The sequence below is a fragment of the Hyaena hyaena genome, unplaced genomic scaffold, assembly GCF_003009895.1.
Source record: "Hyaena hyaena isolate Hyena2069 unplaced genomic scaffold, ASM300989v1 scaffold_280, whole genome shotgun sequence".
NCBI lineage: Eukaryota > Metazoa > Chordata > Mammalia > Carnivora > Hyaenidae > Hyaena > Hyaena hyaena.
In genome coordinates this window covers 1,205,145-1,224,736 of record NW_024080912.1, presented here as the reverse complement: position 1 = coordinate 1,224,736, position 19,592 = coordinate 1,205,145, and the positions used below count along the sequence as shown (strand labels likewise).

General features: G+C 54.8%; 1 protein-coding gene across 1 annotated transcript in view; it reads right to left on the bottom strand.

The window, feature by feature from the left end:
* Positions 1 to 7,268: 7,268 nt before the first annotated feature.
* MFNG (MFNG O-fucosylpeptide 3-beta-N-acetylglucosaminyltransferase) overlaps positions 7,269 to 19,592 on the bottom strand; it is a 49,448-nt gene continuing 37,124 nt past the window's right edge. Inside the window, exon 8 of the mRNA XM_039246129.1 lies at positions 7,269 to 7,413. Coding sequence (XP_039102060.1) covers positions 7,359 to 7,413 — 55 coding nt within the window. The 3' untranslated portion in view covers positions 7,269 to 7,358. The remainder of the gene's footprint in view (positions 7,414 to 19,592) is intronic.

Genomic DNA, 19,592 nt, shown 5'->3' with positions numbered 1-19,592 from the left:
GCTCACACACACACACGCGCGCGCACACACACACACACCAGCTCTGTGCCCTCCAGACAATCCAAGATAATCCTGCTGGGGCCATGGACAGTGTGTGTGTGCGTGTGTGTGTGTGTGCTCAGACAGCAGGGTCCACCCCTGCACACCGCCCTGTGGGCACACACATCCCTCCCCACGTGCACACGCACCCCACCAGCCAACACGCCCACCGCCCTGCCCCCATCTTCTGCCCGTTGCTCAGTCCACACAGACAAACACACATACACACGCACACACACACACACACACACGCACGCGCGCGCGCCCGCGGAGCCCGGCCGTGGCCTTGGCCCTAACACAGCTGCAGTCTATGCCGGTCTCTGCCGCTTCCCCTGGCAGCCTCCTTGCGCTCCCTGCTTGCCCCACACCAGCCACCACAGAGAAGGGGGCAAAGCCTTTGCAAGGGTCCCCACCCACCTAGGGGACCCCAAATCCCCGAATCTGGTCCTCTTACCAAATCCACGGCTCTCCTGCGGGTAAAGGGGGTAAAGCCCCACCCTGCCCTCCCCCCTTTCCCCTGGCGCCACACCAATCAAACCCCCCTTACGAGCTACGAAGATGCATTCCTCGACCCCGGCGGCACTCCGTAAGCGAGGGGGGCTAGGGTCCCCGATTCGCAAGGACGGAGGCAGAGAGGTGCGGCGTGGCACTGACTGGTACAGCCGTCCACCCTCAAGCCTCTGCACCACCCCCCAAAGCCGCTCACCTCACCGACCGTCCCCCGCGTCCTCCCGCCCCGCCTCCGCCCACCGACACCAGTTCGCCCGCACAGGGTGGTCCCCCGGGGGGTGGGGTGGCTCACGGCTATCCCCAGACCCGGGAGCCACTGGGGGTGGCTTTCCCGGTCTCGTCCTCCCCCTGCTGTGTCCCCCAGCAAGCCCTACCCCCCACCGGCGGAGGAGGGGTGCCCTCCGGTCCCAGCCCTCACTCCCACCGCCTCCGCCGGCCGCGGGCGCTCGGATCCGGAGGGATTCACTCACCTCCAGCCCAGCCGGGATCCGGGCCGAGCGCCGCTTCCGGCGGCGGCGGCGGCGGCGGCTGCGGGGCCTGCGCGAGAGTGTGAGTGTGAGTGTGAGCGCGGGTGCGAGTGTGCGCGGCGGCTGGCCGGGGCTCGGTGCGTGTCGTGTGTCTGTGGCGTGGCCCGCGTGTGCGTGTGCGTGTGTGTGTGTGTGTGTCTGCGAGCCAGCGGGTGCGCGCAGACACCGCCACCCCCGCCTCCCCGTCGCCGCGCCTCTGCCTCGGCGGGGCCCGCCGCCCGGGAGGGGGCCGGGCGCAGCGTGCGTCAGGGGCCGCGGCCGGCTGTCTGTCCGTCCGCCCCGGCCCGCCCCGGCGCCCGGCGCCCTCCGCAGGCCCTTCCGCAGCGAGACCCCGCCCGCCCCCTCTCCCGGCTGGATCCTTCCACGGACACACGCACACGCACAGACACACAGCCGCGGGGCGGGGGCCGCGCCCGGCTCCAGAGCCGCAGCTGCAGCGCCCCGGGAGGCGGCGGCGGCCGCGCGGACCGCGGAGCCCCAGGCCCCTGCCTGGCGCGTCCCCAGCCCCGCCCCGGTCCCCGGCCCCCAGCCCCGCTCACCCCGCGGGCTCCGGGTCCCGCCGCCGCCTTCGCGGGAGCGCATTCAACAGCTGGAGGCAAACTTGCGGCGGGGCTGGCCGCCCGAGGTGCGCAGCGCCCCCCAGCGCCACCCCGAGGACGCCCGCGGCCCCCGGACCCCACCTCCACCGGCAGACCCCATCCTCGCCTCGTCCTGGCCTCCTGCGGCCAGCGCTCAACGGCCGGAGACCCGAGAAGCTGATGCGTTCCCATTTTACGGGCGAGCCAATTGAGGCTACGGGAGAGGAGTGACTCGCCCAAGGTCACACGGCGAGCTTGACAGCAGAGGCCACGTTAGACTCCAGATCTCTACCCTCGTGCGAGGGCTTTTGGCTCCGGCTCACTACCTTTCACCCTCCCCCGCCCCCTTCAGCCCCAAAGATGCTTCTTAGGCCCTAGCCCCCTCCCTGGCCAACGCCCCCCCACGCACCTGCGCCACCTGCCCAGGGATAGAAGCTAAGAGAGAAGGTAGCAGATGCATAAAGAAAGCTCTGGAATCGAGGCCTTTTCCCCTGCACTTGGACCCGGTGGGGAGACTTGGCTCGTATCCCACGTCCACAAAGAAGCAGGCGCCTTCTCTCGGCCCCCAGATCCACAAGCCCACACGCTGACGCCCCGCCTGGAGCAGGTCCTCCGCGTCTCCATCACTTTTATGGGGCCGCATGCGCCAGTGCCTGTCCTCAGGTGGTGCCCAGCGGAACGTCAAGTCCAGGCTGCAGGAACGCACAGCAGGAGCGTCTCATCCAGGCCAGGAACGGCAGCGCCTCTCTGGAAGGAGCCACCGCCTCGGTGCGTCCTGACGGATGAGTAGTAGTCGGTCAACTGAAGAGGTGGAGAGGGATCTGTCAGGCTGTGGGAACAGCATGTGCAAAGGCACAGAGGCATGAAACAGTCTGTCGTGTGCGCGCAGGGAACTCCACGGAGTTGGGTATTACTAGAGCAGAAAGTACGTCTGTTCAGAAATTCCTCCCTCCTGTCAACCGGGAACACAAAAGCAGGTCCAGGATGGGACAAGAGCTGGGACGCAGGCCACCGTTGTCTCCCCGAGTAGGAGAGAAACAGTGTCCCACCTCTGCCCTCTACCACTGCACATCCGGACTGCCTAGCACACTCCTACCCACACTTCAAGGCCCCTCGCTGCAGATCCAAACAAGTCATTATGCTGGCTGTGCCTTCTAAACTTGCCTAGAGGGCAAGGGCTATATGGAACGCATTGTATGTTCCCGGCACCGGGCTGGACGTGAAGCCGGGTCCCAGCCCAAGGTCCTCCAGGGAAGAACCTTCCCCCCCTCGCCGCTCCCCCGCCCCGCCCACCTCGGAAGGGGACACAACGGCCCCGGCGCCCTCTGGCGGATAGAGCGCGCAACTGCAGAGCGCTCCCTCGTTTACCCCTGTTGACAGCGGCCCTCACTCGCAGAAACTTCCTAAGAGGTGGGCGCTGGCGAGGCCCACCTAATCCGCTCCTGCTCAAGAAACTGAGCAATGATCTCAAGCAATACCAGGCAGCAGACGGCCAAACAGCCTCTTCCGGTTCTGCTTTTGTGACCTTCCCAGCCATTTGCCAACGGGCAGGTCACACACACACACCCAGCCTCAGTTTTCCTTTGGTGAAAAGAGAATAACAAAAGCCACCCTGTCCCCAGTACAATGCTGGGCTCACCACTGGAGCTCTCCCTTTCCCCTTGGGACCTCCAGGTCCACCTGGTTTAGCTCTGGTGCTCTTGAGCTCCAAAATGTTCTAAGACTCTCCCCCTGGAGCTTGCCCTTACTAGGCAGATGTACACTGGAAAGACTTTCAAACTCTTAACTTAGTCGCTGCCACAGAATAGAAGAGTGGGTTGACCCAGGCTAACCGAGGGTCATTGTGGACCACACTATGTGGACACCTGATTGGGCTTTCTCCAGACCAGCACCGTCTAATAGAACTTTTGGTGGTGGTGGCAATGTCATATCGGCACGGTCCAAAACAGTGGTCACTAATCACATGTGGCTGTTCAGTGCCTGCAATTGTGGCTAGCATGGCTGAAGAATTGAATTTTTAATTTTTGTTTTATTAACAGAGATTTAAATAGCCATAGGTGGCTGGTGGCTACTATGTTGGATAGTGCAGGTCCGGAAGACAGCATCTCCTTGCTAAAATAGAGCCCATAGAGCTCTCTCTCTCTCTCTCTCTCTCTCTCTCTCTCTCTAACACCCAGACACACACACACAGACACACACACAGACACACACACACACACACACACACACACAGCATCCTGAGCCCCCTGGCCAGGGTCATGATGAGCAGACTGCCCAGACTCTCTCTAAGCGGGCAGGTAGGGCTGAGACCAGCATGGACAGCAATGTGTCCATCCCCACGGTCACTGTCCAAGGTCAGGTCATGCCATGTATCACGCGGATGCCTACAACAGCCTTCATCCCCACCCTCCAGGAGCCCCCATGCAATGACCCACTGGGTATCAGTCCCAACGACTGGCAGCTGCCTGGGTGCTCCCTCTGCAGGAAGTGTCATGATCGCCGGGTGATGTCAGCCTTGGGTGCAGACCCAGGGCCAGCCACGCGCCCTCTCTGCTAGGGACTGAAACCCAAACTCCTTCACTTGCCCAAATAAGGCCCTGTGCAGTCAGGCCTTTACTTAGCCCTCCAGCCCCCTCCTATATCACCCACCACACGCGCTCTGGGCCCCAGCGACACCGATACTGGCCCTTTCCGGAACATTCCATGAAACTCTCACCCCCATGCTCTCCACCCCATCTGTGCTTTGGATGCTGCTCCTCCCTCAGCCTGGAAGCCTTTTCTCCTCTCGTATTACCTTCCCGCCCGTCTACTTCCGGTCTTTCATCAGGTGTGGCTCCAAGGCTACCTCCTCTGTGAAGCCTCCCCTGACCACCCCTAAACTGAGCGGGCCAAGCTACGTCTTCCTCCGCTGGTTCCTGAAATACTCTAGGTAGGTCTGAATGGCAGCATGCATCACCTCGTATCATTGTTCCTTCTCACATGTGTCCTCTCCCCGACCTCACCGGTCACCTCCATTGTCGTAACTACCATTCAGGGTAGCTCACCGGGCCAGGCACCGTGCAGAGTGCTTTTTGTACATTATTCTCAATAATAAGTCACCAAAGTGGACATTAGGGGGCTTTTGTTCTGGGCACTCAAGATCTCTCTCCCTTCCCACCAACACCGAAATTCCGTCTCTCCTCACCACCATGGATGGCCTTGGCGGAACTTCAATCACGATGCCTCCATCTGCCCTCACGGGGCTGGTTGAGTCATGGGCAGCGTGACACGTGGACAGGAAAAACGACCAAAGCAGAACCATCCCAGAAGCCTTAGTGCCCAGATGAGAGGCAGGTATTTCCGGCTGCCCGGACCCCTGTCCATGAACCCCAGACCTCGTCTGTTCTGGAATCCCCCCGAGTGATTGGAAGCGGCCTCTAACTATACACTGAGTGCCCCTTTCCCCCCGAGTTGACCAGAGGTGGCTCACGTCCAAGTAAGCCCACCACCCTGGCCACATCACCACAAGGACGTTGTTTCTAGACGCTCTTCTCTTGCTGCAGGGCTTAGAGAATGGAGCAGTAAGGGCTAGGGACACACGAATGCTAAACACTTCCTGTGCTGTTTCAGGCCAACAGCAAGATCTACCCTTTGGACTTTGATGCATTGGTCTCCACTTGATCTACATGGCATTTTGAGTTAAGAAAATTGGGGTAAGCGATTCTTTTAGAGAAACGCGCAGACCCCAGAGTGGGTATGGGGTGTCACATTCCTGTTTTGGATCCAGACCAAAAATCAGATTTTTTGCTCTGCCTCCGGTGCTACAACGGTGGCGATGATCACTGGAAACAAGCAGCAGCAACGAGAGGCAGAACCCAGGAGGGAAAAGCTGAAACTTCCCCTGTTAAAACCTCTGCTCCCTCCCCACCTTGGAAACACCCCAATGGCCATGAAGGCTGAGCTTCTCAGGAAGGGGAGTCCTTTTTTGAAAAAATTTTTTCAATGTTTATTTATTTTTGAGAGAGAGAGAGCGTGAGCATGGGAAGGGCAGAGAGAGAGGGAGACACAGAATCTGAAGCAGGCTCCACGCTCTGAGCTGTCAGCACAGAGCCTGACGCGGGGCTCCAACTCGAGAACTGCAAGATCATGACCTGAGCTGAAGCTGAACTGCTTAATTGATTGAGCCACCCAGGTGTTCTAGGGAGTCCTTTACATAGGGGTGTTTTGTTTTGCTGACAGGTCATGGTATGCAAGGTTGAAGGCATGAGAAGATTTGGAGCTGGGGGCTGAGGGAAAGTGGGTGGGAGGGAGAGGAGATCGCAGGTCAGGAGGAAGGTGAGATACAGGGGACTCCCCCCTCCCCCGAAGAAGGCTTGGTTGTGAAGGGATTTGGGAGAACACACACATTTCCCAAAGGGATTTAAAAAAAAAATTTTTTTTAATGTTTTATTTATTTCTAGGAGAGAGAGAGACAGCGTGAGCAGGGGAGGGTCAGAGAGAGAGGGAGTCACAGACTCTGAAACAGGCTCCAGGCTCTGAGCTGGCTGTTAGCACAGAGCCCGATGCGGGACTCGAACCCACGAACCACGAGATCATGACCTAAGCGAAAGTCGGACGCTTAACCGACTAAGCCACCCAGGCGCCCCTCCCAAAGGGATTTTTAAGTCATTTTGCTGTGGAACGTGCAGTGTAACCCCTTTCCCTGCTTCAGCACCCCCAACCACCTTCCCTTCCATGCTTGCTTTAGAAAAGTCTACATGTGGGGCACTTGGGTGTCTCAGTCGGTTAAACATCCGACTTCAGCTCAGTTCATGATTTCACCACTAGTGGGTTCAAGCCCCGCGTGAGGACAGCTCAGAGCCTGGAGCCTGCTTTGTTCTGATTCTGTGTCTCCTTCTCTCTCTGTCCCTCCCCCACTCACATTCTGTCTGTCTCTGGCTCTCTCAAAAATAAATAAACATTAAAAATAAAATTTTTTAAAAAGGAAAGAAAAGTCTACATGCTTGGGGTGCCTGGGCGCCTCAGACAGTGAAGCGACTGACTCTTGGTTTCAGCTCAGGTCATGATCTCATGGTTTGTGGGTTCGAGTCCCTCATCAGGCTCTGATAGAGCCTCCTAGGATTCCCTCTCCCTCTCTCTCTGCCCCTCCTCTGCTCACACTCTATCTCTCTCAAATAAACAAATAAAAACTTTTTTTTAAATGTTTTTTCATTTATTTCTAGGAAAGAGAGAGACAGCGTGAGCAGGGGAGGGTCAGAGAGAGAGGGAGTCACAGACTGAAACTGGTTCCAGGCTCTGAGCTGGCAGTCAGCACAGAGCCCGACGCGGGGCTCGAACCCACGAACCGCGAGACCATGACCTAAGCGAAAGTCGGACGCCCAACCGACTAAGCCACCCAGGCGCCCCTAAAAACTTTTTTAAAAAAGGAAAAGTCTACATGCTTATCATATTAGTCATCTATCATTGTGAAACCCATTACCTCAAAACTCAGTGCCTTACATCAGAAAAAAAAAAAAAACCATCCCAAAACAACAACAAAAAAGTGCAGCTATTACACAGTGGCTGTGGTCAGGAACTTGGTAGCCGGTGATTCTTGCTTGAGAAACCTCTTAAGATTGAATGAGGCCATGGCTGGGGCTGCACTCATTTGAAGGCTGGACTGGGGCTGGAGGTGGGTCATCCATGTGGCTGGCAAGTTGGCGTTGGCGGCTGGCGGAGGCCTCCATCATGCTGCATGGACCTCTCCACGGGACTGCTCGAGCATCCTTCCAACATGGCGGCTGCTTCCCGCGGAGCAAGAACAAAGAGGAAGCTACGATGTCGCGTATGACCTGTCCTCAGAGGTTACACACTCTCAATGTTCGCAATTTCCTCTTGGTTACACGGCCCCGCCCTGTTCACTGAGGGAGACCACTACACAGGGTGTGAATCCCAGGAGGAAGGTCGCCATCTTGGCGGCCGGTGGGGTTGAGATCAATCAGCTACACTGGGGGAAACTGAGAAAGTTCTGCTTTCAGACTAGCAAAGGTGCGAACAGAGTTAGGCATACGGATATCAGAGCTGGAGGACCTAATTCCGCAGAACTCTACAATTCTGAGAGTCTATAGTCCTCATGCCCATGAATCAAGGCCAGCTCAAGGCTAATGGGGCATGAAGAATGTACGTAACATTTCTGATGAGGCTAGGCTAGAGGCTGGCTGGATGTGTGGGCCCCTTGAGAGGGTGTCTATGAGGGCCAGAGGCCAAGGCCACACTCTAGGGATATTCTGACATGTTCACGGGGACGCCCTTTGACCCAGAGATCCAATTATGGGAGGGCTTCCAGGGAAGCTCATTAAGGATGCCTCCCTGGCTCGGAGCCAAGATTCCAGGGTAGTGAGGTTGGCCAGCCCACCTCGCCACCGGTCTCAGTAACGCAGGCCCGAGAGTACCCTGGGACACGAAGGGAAGAAGAGCCCCCACGGTTGATATATCTGGCGCTTCCACAAGAAGGTGAGAAACTCCCAGATTCGGCTGTGTCCCATCTGGTCTGTGCTCCCAGGGCACAGAGAGAGTGCTCCCAGAGGGCCCTCATGAGCTGACCCCCCCAACCCCCGTGGTGCAAGGATCGGACGGAGAGCTGGCTCCACCACATGTAGGGTCTGTGTGCATGTGACAGATCACCTCCCCCCAGCCTTCTGGGACAGGAGTCACTTCTGGAACACCCCCCAGGGAGAGCCAGAAGGAGAGAAGGGGAGGTCCAGGCTCTGTGCACCTGACTTATGCTGCCCACTAGCCAGAGGCTGCTGAGCCCTACACTGCCAAGGTGTCTGCCCTTTGGGGTCTCAGCACTCTGTTGTCCAGGGACTCTGCGTGGACCCCAGGCCTGAACCTTGCAGTCAGAGCAGGGGGGCGGCATGCTTCCCAGCTGGCTCCATGGCCTCAAGGTCAGCCAGGCAGCCTGCATTATTAAACCATCTATCTGGCTCTGCCCAGAGGGATGCTGGGGGGGTGGGGGGGGAGGCAGGCTCGCTTCTACTGCCTGGGTCTGGAACTGGGGCAGCTGGAGGCCCCTGGGATCGGGAGGTCATCAGCCTCGTGGCTGGGCTGGCCGGCTCTGACCTGCTGCTGGCTGCCAGGCGCGGGACACTGCAGGGCCTGGCGGGGCGCTGACTGGCTGGTTTCCTTGTGTGCCTTCTCCGCTCCAAAACTTCCAGGCTCTGAGTCCATGGGGGGTCAAGTGCCAACTCCCTATGCTAGCATCTGGAGTTTTCTGCCTAAAATCATAATAATAGCTCAAAATGAGGGGCATTTCTATTTCAGGCTCAATGCCAAGGGCTCCCCATGAATTAAAGTCTCCCAGTGGGGCACCTGGGTGGCTCAATCAGTTAAGCGGCTGACTTGGGCTCAGGTCATGATCTCACAGTTTGTGAGTTCGAGCCCCTCATCAGGCTGGCACCTACGGTATGGAGCCTGCTTGGGATTCTCTCTCTCTCTCTGCCTCCCTCTCTGCCCCTTCACAACTTGTATGTGCGTGCACCCTCTCTCTCTCTCTCTCTCTCTCTCTCTCTCTCTCTCAAAATAAATACATGAATTTTTTTTTTAAGTTTAAACTCTCAGTGAACAATGACAACAATCCTGCAAGGCGCTTACTGTTATTCCACCCATTTTACAGATGAGGTTCACAGATGCTAAGCAGGTTGACCAAGATTTCACAGAGAGGAAAACAACAATGTCACGATTTTCCCAGGTTTTCCTGCTGATGGAGCCAGGCTGTAGCCAGAGGATTTTGGGGGGTATTTAAGGGGCCGGTAGTCTCATTCTTAGCTTTCATACTTAATGTTCTCTCAGCCTAAAATCTGGGTGTCTCGAGGTCCCTGTGGGCGGGAGAGTAGCTATGTGTTCCCAAGGCTCCGTGGGCAATGGAGGCTATGTGGCTGCTACCAAGTTACTCAGACCCAAACCCAGATGCTGCCTTGAGGGCGCCTGGGCTCCCCGCAAACCTCATCCGTCAACAACTCGTATCAGCTCCGCCTCCAAAGTGTACCCTCCGCCCAGCCCCTTCCCGCCCCACCACTGCCACACAGCAAGGGGGGCGTGGGCATCCTCTCCTCTGTTTGCCCAGAAGCTCTCGTGCAGGAAGCACCCCAGAAACCATTTTGTGGAATCAAGTGATCGAGTTCATGGCTGAGGGCACAAAGGAAGGAAGAGTAAGCAGAGGGGGAGAGCCAATGTCTGGGAGGGAAGGAAGGTGAGTGAATTCACCTCTGCTCTGGGGCCCCAGGGAGGGGGCACTGGGCTAAAGGAAACTTCCACACAGGAAGGGATGCATGCCCCAGCGCCCTGGCAGCCTGACCGGTGCAGAGGGGCACGCAGGCAGGGCATCTAGAAGGGACAAGAGACAGGCACGGCATGGCCAGGGCAGTCGCGAGAACTGAGACCCTGGATGCTGTCGCCGCCTTCCTGGAGCTCTCCAAGGTCCTTCCCAGCCCAGGTCCAGGCGCCCAGGCCAGGGGGCAGCCTGCCCTTTGCACGTGCCCCGGGTTTCGCTGGTGGTGTTTCTCCCTTCCTGGACCACAGCCCAGACCTCAGATATAAAAGAGCGACTTCGCCTGTAAATCCTTCTGATGGCTCTGCCTGTGGTTTCTCTCAAGCTGCCCTCAAATCTCCTGCTCCCCCCGCCCCCACCACTTCCCACTTGGGGTCCGTGGAACCCGTTCCCCAGCCCTGCCCCCCATTTTATCCTCAGAACAACCACTAGACAAGCCTTGGCATCCCCAACACCAAACACACCTGGCGTTCCCCGGGGCCTGACCGGCCAGTGCGGGGAATCTCAGCAGAGGGAATTTTCCAAACGAGGTTCTGTTCTGTTTCCTCCTCCGGGGCGCCTTGGGGTGACCGGGGCAGAGCCCAATCCCCGCGGCACACTCAGCTCCCAGCACCCAGAGGAGGAGGCCCCGTGCACGCAGGGCCTGGCGGGGGGAGGGTGTGTGTGAAGTCAGGGGGCCCGTGTGGCAGCCGGGCGGGGAGCCAGGCACGTGTCAGGGCCACCACCAAGCAGGAAGGAGTTCCGGGCAGGCCCCGCCCAGGCTCCTTGGGCAGGACACCAACACCCCCCACCATTTATGGGGTCGCTGCCGCGCGCCAGGGTAGACACGACCCGTCAAATCCTCCCAGCAACTTGAGAGGAAGGTCTTCGTCAGGACTCTTTGGTTGTAAGTGACAGAAAGAAACCCAACCCGGGCCCAGGCTGAACTGGTTTCGACTCAAAAGGAGAGACATTGGGTCCGGTAACAGGGCAGGCTGGGGAGGCCCGGCCTGAGGACGACTGCCATCAGCATTCTCGCTCTCGCTCCCTCTCGCTCCCTCTCTGTGGTTTAGTTGTTTGGGGACGTAGTCCCCACTCCCCTCGCTGACAGCCTCACAGATCCACGGGGGGCTGGGAGAGCTTTGCTTCCCCTTCCAAACTGAACGATTCTAGGGGAGGATTCTGATTGGCCCAGCGGGGGTCTCATGCTTACCCCCTGGACCAATCACTGTGGCCAGGATATTGGGGGCAAATTAATGGGCCAGCCTGGGTCAGGTACCCACCTGCACCCTTGTCACCAGGGGAGGCCCGGGCAGCAGAAGGATGGAGGGGTGGGGGTGGGACACTGGGCAGACAAAAGCAATAGCAGCATGGCCGGGTTTGTTTGTGTTTAATAAACATCTTATTGGGGAATAAGTTTAGATTTAGAGGGGAAAAAAATGCAAAGATGGCACCGAGGGCTTCGCTGTATACCCTTCACCCAGCTTCTCGTGACGTTAACCTCTTACATGACTACAGTACATTGGTCAAAATTAAGAAATTAGCACGGGTACATCACTGTTGAGTAAACTCCAGAACTCACGTAGGTTCGCCCATCTGTCCACTGATGAGGGCCTTCTTGGGTCCCAGCAGCGCGACCTCCAGACCACATTGCATTCGGTCCTCACGTCTCCTGAGTCTTCTCTGGTCTATGGAAGGTTCTCATTGTTCCCTTGCTTTTCATAACCTTGGCAGTTTTGAAGGGCACCGATCAGGTGTTCTCTAGCAAGTCCCTCAATTGGGGCTTATCTGATGTTTTCTCACACCACGGGTCATGTCTCAGAGCTGTGGCGTCTTTGTCATCGCTGTATATGGGGGGTATGTGACATCCACATGACTGGTGATGCCAACCTTGATCACTTGGGTAAGGTGGGGACTTACGTCCATTTTACAGATGGGGAAACTGAGGCTCGGAAGGGCTAAGCTGCTTGCTTTATTGAGAATGAGCAGTGAGACAGACTGTGGACCACCCTGTCTGGCTCCCAGTACCCCACAGTTCCCCGGAGTTTTGGACAGGGAAACTGAGGCAACAAGGCATGGGAAGGTGAGAAGGGCTGCATCATGAAATCTACTTGAGGTTTGCAGCAAGAAGACCAAGAATTTTTCTTGCGGGGCACCTGGATGGCTCAGTAGGTTGAGCATCCGACTCCTGATTTCAGCTCAGGCTGTGATCTCAGGGTCGTGGGCGACCCTCGCCAGCAGGGACAGGGAAAGGAGACAGGCTGGCATAAGGACAGTGGCTCAGCCAGGTAGGAAAAATGAAGCAAAGAAGGAATGGCAAGTATGACTAGGCCACAGCAATCCAGGAAGGCTCCCTGGAAGAGAAGGCTGAGATTGTAGGAATGGTGAAGAAGGCAGTCCGGTGAGAGGGCCGTCGCGGGGGACATGGTTTAAAACCATGAACCGTGGAATCCAAAGAGACTGTGTCCCATCTCTTGCACGCCCACTGCCCGACAAGGGGTCTTGGGCAAGTGACCACCTCTCAAGCTGATTTAGGGCTTTCTGTCTCCCAGGCTTTGCCTGCCCTGCTCACCTAAAAATGTTCATTCCTGCACCCGTGGTCAGACTACCATCCTGGACCACCCACAGTCTTCACGGGGCCCCCTGACACCCCGTGTTCAAAAATGTTAAGACTGGGGCACCTGGGTGGCTCAGTCGGTTAGGCGGCCGACTTCAGCTCAGGTCATGATCTCACAGTTCGCGAGTTCGAGCCCCACATCGGGCTCTGTGCTGACAGCTCAGAGCCTGGAGCCTGCTTCGGATTCTGTGTCTCCCCCTCTCTCTGCCCCTCCCCTGCTCATGCTCTGTCTCTTTCGAAAATAAATAAACGTTAAAAATTTTTTTAAATGATTAAGACTTTCAAGACAGTGATGCAGGACATTAAACCAAGCATGGAGTCCTTCAAGGTGGGGGTGACAGCACAGGTCACATGCCCAGGAAGGTGACCCAGTTCCCAGCCCTCAGTGACCACCCTGATCCTGTGATCGGACGGCCATATTTTTCTCTACAGTCTCTTTGGCCATTCATCACCGGCACCACTGGGGCCAGGGTATCAAGTGGCTGCTCTGACCTCACGTGATCTGTCCTTGTCCCGCCCTGGGTGGAAGGTTGGATGAGATGAACTCCAAGGTGCTCCCGACAGTTAAATTCGATGTCCCTTAATTTTATGGCTTTAATATTTTCTGTCCGGAAGCTTCTGAGCTCCCAGGTCTAAGATGCTAAGAGCCGAGGGTTCAGGACTTGAAAACCCTGACGTCCCCAGGCTTTAGAAGAGAAAGTAACGATGGAAAGAATTTCAGTCACTTGCAGTTTGCGAATTGGAAATGTAAAATTAATTGTGATTTTCATAGAAATCGCGTGGTTCTTAAAAGTGGTATGTCGTCTTCCGAAGTCCGTCAGTCTGAGATGGTGGGTCCAAAGGCACCAACCTTCCCTCCGCAGGGTGCCGTTAGCCTGGCTGCAGGCACAGCATTACATTTTGTGCATTACTACTCATTTGGTTTGATTTGATTTGATTTTTTTTAATGTTAATTTATTTTTGAGAGAGAGCAAGCAGGCGTGAGTGGGGGAGGGGCAGAGAGAGAGGGAGACACAGAATCCAAAGGCTTCAAGCTGTCAGCACAGAACCCGACACAGGGCTCGAACCTGTGGACCATGAGATCACGACCTGAGCCGAAGTCGGACGCCCAACTGCCTCAGTCACCCAGGCGCCCCCATTAGGGCTCATGTGTTAACTTTGCTTCCTCAGCCCCTTTAGGGTCAAGAGGCAGGGTATTCAAGTCAGCCTGTCTGCACCCATCTCCTACCTCTGCAAGGAAAACAGGTATAAGTCACGTCATCTTTCCAGGGTTCTGTTTCCTCATCTGAAAATTCGAGACTAAATCAGTTCTATGTCTTTTGGTTAGTACTCAGGCTTAAAAACCCACCACCATTGGCTTCTGTTCACAGTTTTGTGGGCAGAAACCCTGGAGGGGCTCAGCTGGGCACCTCTCGCTTGGGGTTTTCATGTGGGTGCCATCAGATGCCATCTGGGCCCACCGTGGCCCGACGGCCCAGCCGGGCTGTGCGGCATGTCGGAGGTGGCTCATTCACATGGCTGCCGTCTGGTGCCTGCTGTATGTAGGCTGGCAGCTGGGCTAGGGCTGGTGACTGAAGTGCTTACCTCTGTCACGGCAGAATCAGGGAGCTGGGGTTTTTCCAGAACGAATGTCCTGGGAGACCGAGACAGCAACCACGTGGCCTTTGAGTACCTGGCCTTGGAAATCACAACTCAACACGTCCACGGCTTTCTGTTGGTGATAAGTGACTCACTTCACTCTGGCCCAGATTAAAGCGGCAAGAGACCCTTGAATAAGATGCTGTTCCTTAAATAAAAGAAAATTGGGAGTGGGTTTTAAAACTGTCACAGTACAGGGCGCCTGAGTGGCTTAGTTAGTTGAGCGTCCGACTTTCGCTTAGGTCATGATCTCGCGGTTCGTGGGTTCTAGCCCTTCGTCGGGCTCTGTGCTGACTGCCAGCTCAGAGCCTGGAGCCTGTTTCAGAGTCTGTCACTCCCTCTCTCTCTGACCCTCCCCTGCTCACGCTCTCTCTCTCTCTCTCCTGGAGATAAATAAAACATTAAAAAAAAAAAACCTGTCACAGTACATGGTGCCCGGGTGGCTCAGTCGGTTGAGCGTCTGACTCCAGCTCAGGTCATGATCTCACGGTTCGTGAGTTCGAGCCCCGTGTCGGGCTCTGTGCTGACAGCTCAGAGCCTGGAGCCTGCTTCGGATTCTGGGTCTCCCTCTCTCTCTATCCTTCCCCTGCTGGTGCTCTGTCTCTCGGTCTCTCAAAAATAAATGAAACACTTTTTAAAAGCTGTCACAATATACATAAAGCACTTAGAACAGTCCTGGGCACCCAGAAAGAATTTAAATGCATTTGCTGTTGTATTGTAGCCCCAACTAACGAAAACAGGTTGGTCACACAAAACGGTTTGTTGAAACACTGAAGCAGGGATGAAGATATTAACAAAAATTCTCCACTCCAGAATAAGGCATAACCATCCATTGTGAATAGGGTTCTGATGTGCCTGTGGACTGCGCTGGTTTGGAGACGTATGATTTTTGCACAAGGAAAGAGGAAAAGCAAAAATAGAAAATACAGCCCTAGATACCTGAAAGTGGAATTGCGTCACACCTCCGGCCAGCGTGCGGTCTCTAACGCCAGGTCATCCGGCGACGGCGCGGAGCCTCTGAAGTTTGCACGTCTTCACCCCACCCCCAAAAACAATCAAGGCGTCGTTCTGGGAAACCATTAGAGTATTTCTGGAGCAAGCACAAAATAAAGCCTTCCAGTGCAATATTGATGACTTCCATCCCAAAAGGCAGAGAAGGGACCAGAAGCACGGAGGCATTATTCAAAGACGCTTGCCTCGTGGAAAAGCCAGCTAGAAACTAGTCTGTTGTCAGGAAATTTACAGACCCAGCCACGCGGTGAATGACGAGTCAGAGGGAACAGGTTAAGCTCCCGGGAAAATGATGTTATGTTTTAGCCAATGACACTCTAGACAGTGTGGGTGTAGTCGGAAAATTAGTGGCCAATGAGGGAGACACGTGGTAGATGCATACGCGCTGGTAGTTACTTCCCTTTATGGAAACACAAAACCCCTGGTGGTCAGGGCAGCTCATGTGTGGACGGGTGTGGCAGGCAAGCCCCCTTCCTCGTCCTAGCTGAACCCTGGCTGCATTGGACGCAGCAGTGTGCCCGACTCTCGGCCGATCTTGAGAACTCCGTTCCTGATTTCCCAGCCTCCCTTGCAGCTAGGGGTAGCCATGCAACTCGGTCCTGATCAATGAGATCTCAGCCGAAAGCACCTGGTGTGTTTCTAAGGAAGTGTTTTCCTTTCCTTTTAAAAGAAGTCAGACACAACTGTGGGGGCCCCACCTTCCTTCTGCCCTCTCCCCTCCCGGAAGGCTGGCATCATGCTGGAGAGAACCGTGCCACCCATTTTGTCCCACGTTGAGGCTCCTTGGCAGGTGAGGAAAACAGCCAGTCACTCCCTCCTCCTGAAACCCTCTTTCTTGCTCTCCTTCCGTTTGAGGGTCAACTACGTGAGACCCAGGACATTTGCTATATCGTTCAGCTCTAGCTTCACTGTTCGGGGGTGGGGGTGGGGTGCTCAGCACTCTCCATTGAATGAATGAAGAGACTGCCAGTTGCCCCCTAATCCCCACTCTCTTCTTTCTTCCGCAGAAATAGAAACTTTCCTGAATACGTAGCTGCCCAGATAAAAACTCCGTTGTATTTCCCAGTTTACCATGCAGGTAGGCGTGGCCATAGGACTGGATTCTGGCCAAGGAAATGAGAGCAGAGTTGTGCAATTTCCTATTCATGCTCGCCTCTCCTTTTGTTTTTCCGCCCTTCCCACAGGCTGGAATGCGGCTGCGATGGCTGGAGCCGGAGCAGCCATACTAAACTGGATAGTGGAGCCCCCTGCAGGTTGAGGAAGGCAGGTGATACAAGCTGCAACCTATCTGCGTTGGTCACATCATGCCCAGACTGATCCAAGAGAAAAGGAAACGTCCATGTTATTTCAATCAACTGTTATTCAGGCTTTTGTTACAGTAGATGTGTATCTTCGGGAATGCATCCTTATTTATTAAAGCACTTGTCGTTCGATTTTTTCCAACACCCGCAGCCTGATGTGTACATATATGAGGGATGTGCCCTCCATAATTTATTTGGGTCCCAAATCAATTACTCAACATTGGTGCTGCAGAGGAGGCCGTTTTTTGGTGAAGTGGATGATAATTTTCGTGAGCCACGATGCAGACCAGAAGGGGCCCCTGAGATCAGGATGGGCTCTCGGCCACCACATAGGCTGCGGGGAAGGGTACGAGCTACGTGGACAGAGGCCATTGCGGAGGAGCGCCAGTGCTCGGAGTTGATTCACACTGAGCTGTTGGCAGGCAACAATGTGCTTCCTGATCTTCCTTTGGTGCCGAGAGAAACTGAGAAAATTACAAGTGCGATCGAGCCAGGGCCACTGAGTGGACATCTTTTTAGCCAGCTGTCAGGAGAGGTGGGCCGGACGAAAGTCTCTTCCAACCTGAGCATTTCTCACTGTCGAATGAAGGTGCACATCACATTTGAGGGACAAGAGGAGCGCGTGGGTGGCGCACTCGGTTAAGGGCCCGACTTCAGCTCAGGTCATAAGTTTGCAGTTCGTGGGTTTGAGCCCTGAGTTGGACTCTCTGCTGCCAGTGCAGACCTGCTTCAGATTCTCTGTCTCCCTCTCTCTCTGCTCCCCACTCCCCAGCACACATGCATGTTCTCCGTCTCAAAAATAACTAAACATTAAAAAATAATAAAAATACGCGGTGCCTGGGTGGCTCAGTTGGTTAAGCGTCCGACTTCGGCTCAGGTCATGAGCTCACAGTCTGGGGGTTCGAGCCCTGCGTTGGGCTCTGTGCTGACAGCTCAGAGCCTGGAGCCTGCTTCAGATTCTGTGTCTCCCTCGTTCTCTGCTCCTCCCCACTTGTGCTCTGTCTCTGTCTCTCAAAAATAAATAAACATTAAAATTTTTTTAAATAATAAAATAAAATAAAATGAGGGACAAGACACAAAGTCTTCCTCCGTGACATGATAAAACCAATGTAAACCATCCCTTTGAGTTTAAGAAACATGACTCGGCTATACAGGCAGCACTTGGAATAATCGATTCTGTTGCCTTGGGGCTAAATTCCAATGTTCACATTTGATAAAAAGATACCAGGGTTTTGAAAGCCCGACTGTGGGGCAGATTTCTTGCTCTCCAACAGCCTGACTCTGTCCCAGCACTGGGCGATTTTCTCCACTGCTCAGGGGGAGAATCGATGACACGGCAATGAGCTTGTGAAAAGCCACCTCCGAGAGCGGACGCGGAACCAGGAGGAATGGCTTCCAGGGTGAAATGTGACCAGAGCGGGGTCCGGGCGCCTGGCCCTGACACCATTCCAGCTCTCGAGCATGCTGAACGCCACATCAGCGCCAGAAAGAGGTGTGAAGTCGCTTCTTCATCTGCTCAGGGTCTGTGTCTGGTCCTCAAAGCCCTGGACCACCTGACACTTGTCCCCACACCCCCCCACACCCCCCCCCCCACCAACCTGGGGCTGAGCGACGGGTTGTCTGCTCTGGCAAAACCGAGACAAGCAGCTGCCTGGAAGGGAACAGCTCAGGTCACCATCTCACCGTTTGTGGGTTCGAGCTTTGCATTGTATGGTAGTCTCTCTCTCTTTCTCTCTCTCTGCCTCTCTCTCTCATTTTAAAATTAAAAAGAATAGTAAAAGAAAAAAGTTGGAGGATTACAAACGTGATTATCTCTTCCAGTGAAATGAAGGCACTTTTGAGTTGTAGTAAAACAAACATAACAAAAATTGTCATTTCTAAGTGGACAGTGCAGTGGCATGGAGCACAGTCCCATGGTCGGGCGGCCATCATGACCATGCATTTCCAGAACTTCTTCATCTTCCCCAACAGAACCCTGTGCCCATTTAACACCAAATCCCCCTTCCTTTCTCCACAGTTTCTGGGAACCATTATTCTACCTTCTCTCTAAATGAATTTGGCTGTTCTAGTGCCTCACTAAGGGAAATCCTCCAGAATTTGTCTTTTGGGGTCTGGCTTCTTTCACTTAGCATAACGTCTTTAAGGTTCATTGCTGTGGTAACATGGATCAGAACTTTATTCCTTTTTTAAAGCTGAATAATATTCTATCGTATGTGTTTGTCTTATACATAAAAAATTTTTTTAATATTTATTTTTGAGAGAGAGACAGAGCACAAGCAGGGGAGGGGCAGAGCAAGAGGGAGACACAGAATCGGAAGCAGGCTCCAGGCTCTGAGCTGTCAGCACAGAGCCTGATGCGGGGCTCGAACCCTCAAACCACAGGATCATGACCTGAACCAAAGTCAGACGTCTAATGAACTGACTCCCTCAGGTGCTCCATTTGACTTAAACTTTTGACACATTTACATACGTTTTGTATTGTGTGTATGTGTTCACTGGAGCAGGGACATTTGAGTGGCTTCCTCCTTTTGGCTCCTATGGAAAATGCTGTTGTGGATTTGGGGGTATATGTCGTTTGAGCCTCAGCTTTCAGAGTTCTTTCAAATTCCTTTGGGTCTATCCCCCAGACCGGAACCGCTATATCCCATGGTAATTCTACATTTCCCTTTCGGAGTCACCGCCAAACTGTTTTCCACAACAGCTGGCCCATCTCACATTCTACCATGAACTATAAGCCTATTTTATTTAGCTTTGTTTATTTATGACAGATCTTTCCTAATTACCAAAGATTCGTGTTTCACCGGGGCCATCATGGAGTCTGAGATGCGGGTGTTCAGTTCCGCAGGTCTGGATCACAAAACTGAGTTTCTTGCCGCGCCCAGGGGGCTCAGTCAGGTACGCATCCGACTCTTGATTTCGGCTCAGGTCATGATCTCATGGTTCTTCATGGGTTCGAGCCCCGCGTCGGGCTGTGAGCTGACAGTGCAGAGCCTGCTTGGGATTCTCTCTCTCTCTCTGTCTCTCAAAAATAAATAAATAAATTTAAAAAATAGAAAGAGGGGCGCCTGGGTGGCTCAGGAGGTTAAACATCTGACTTCGGCTCAG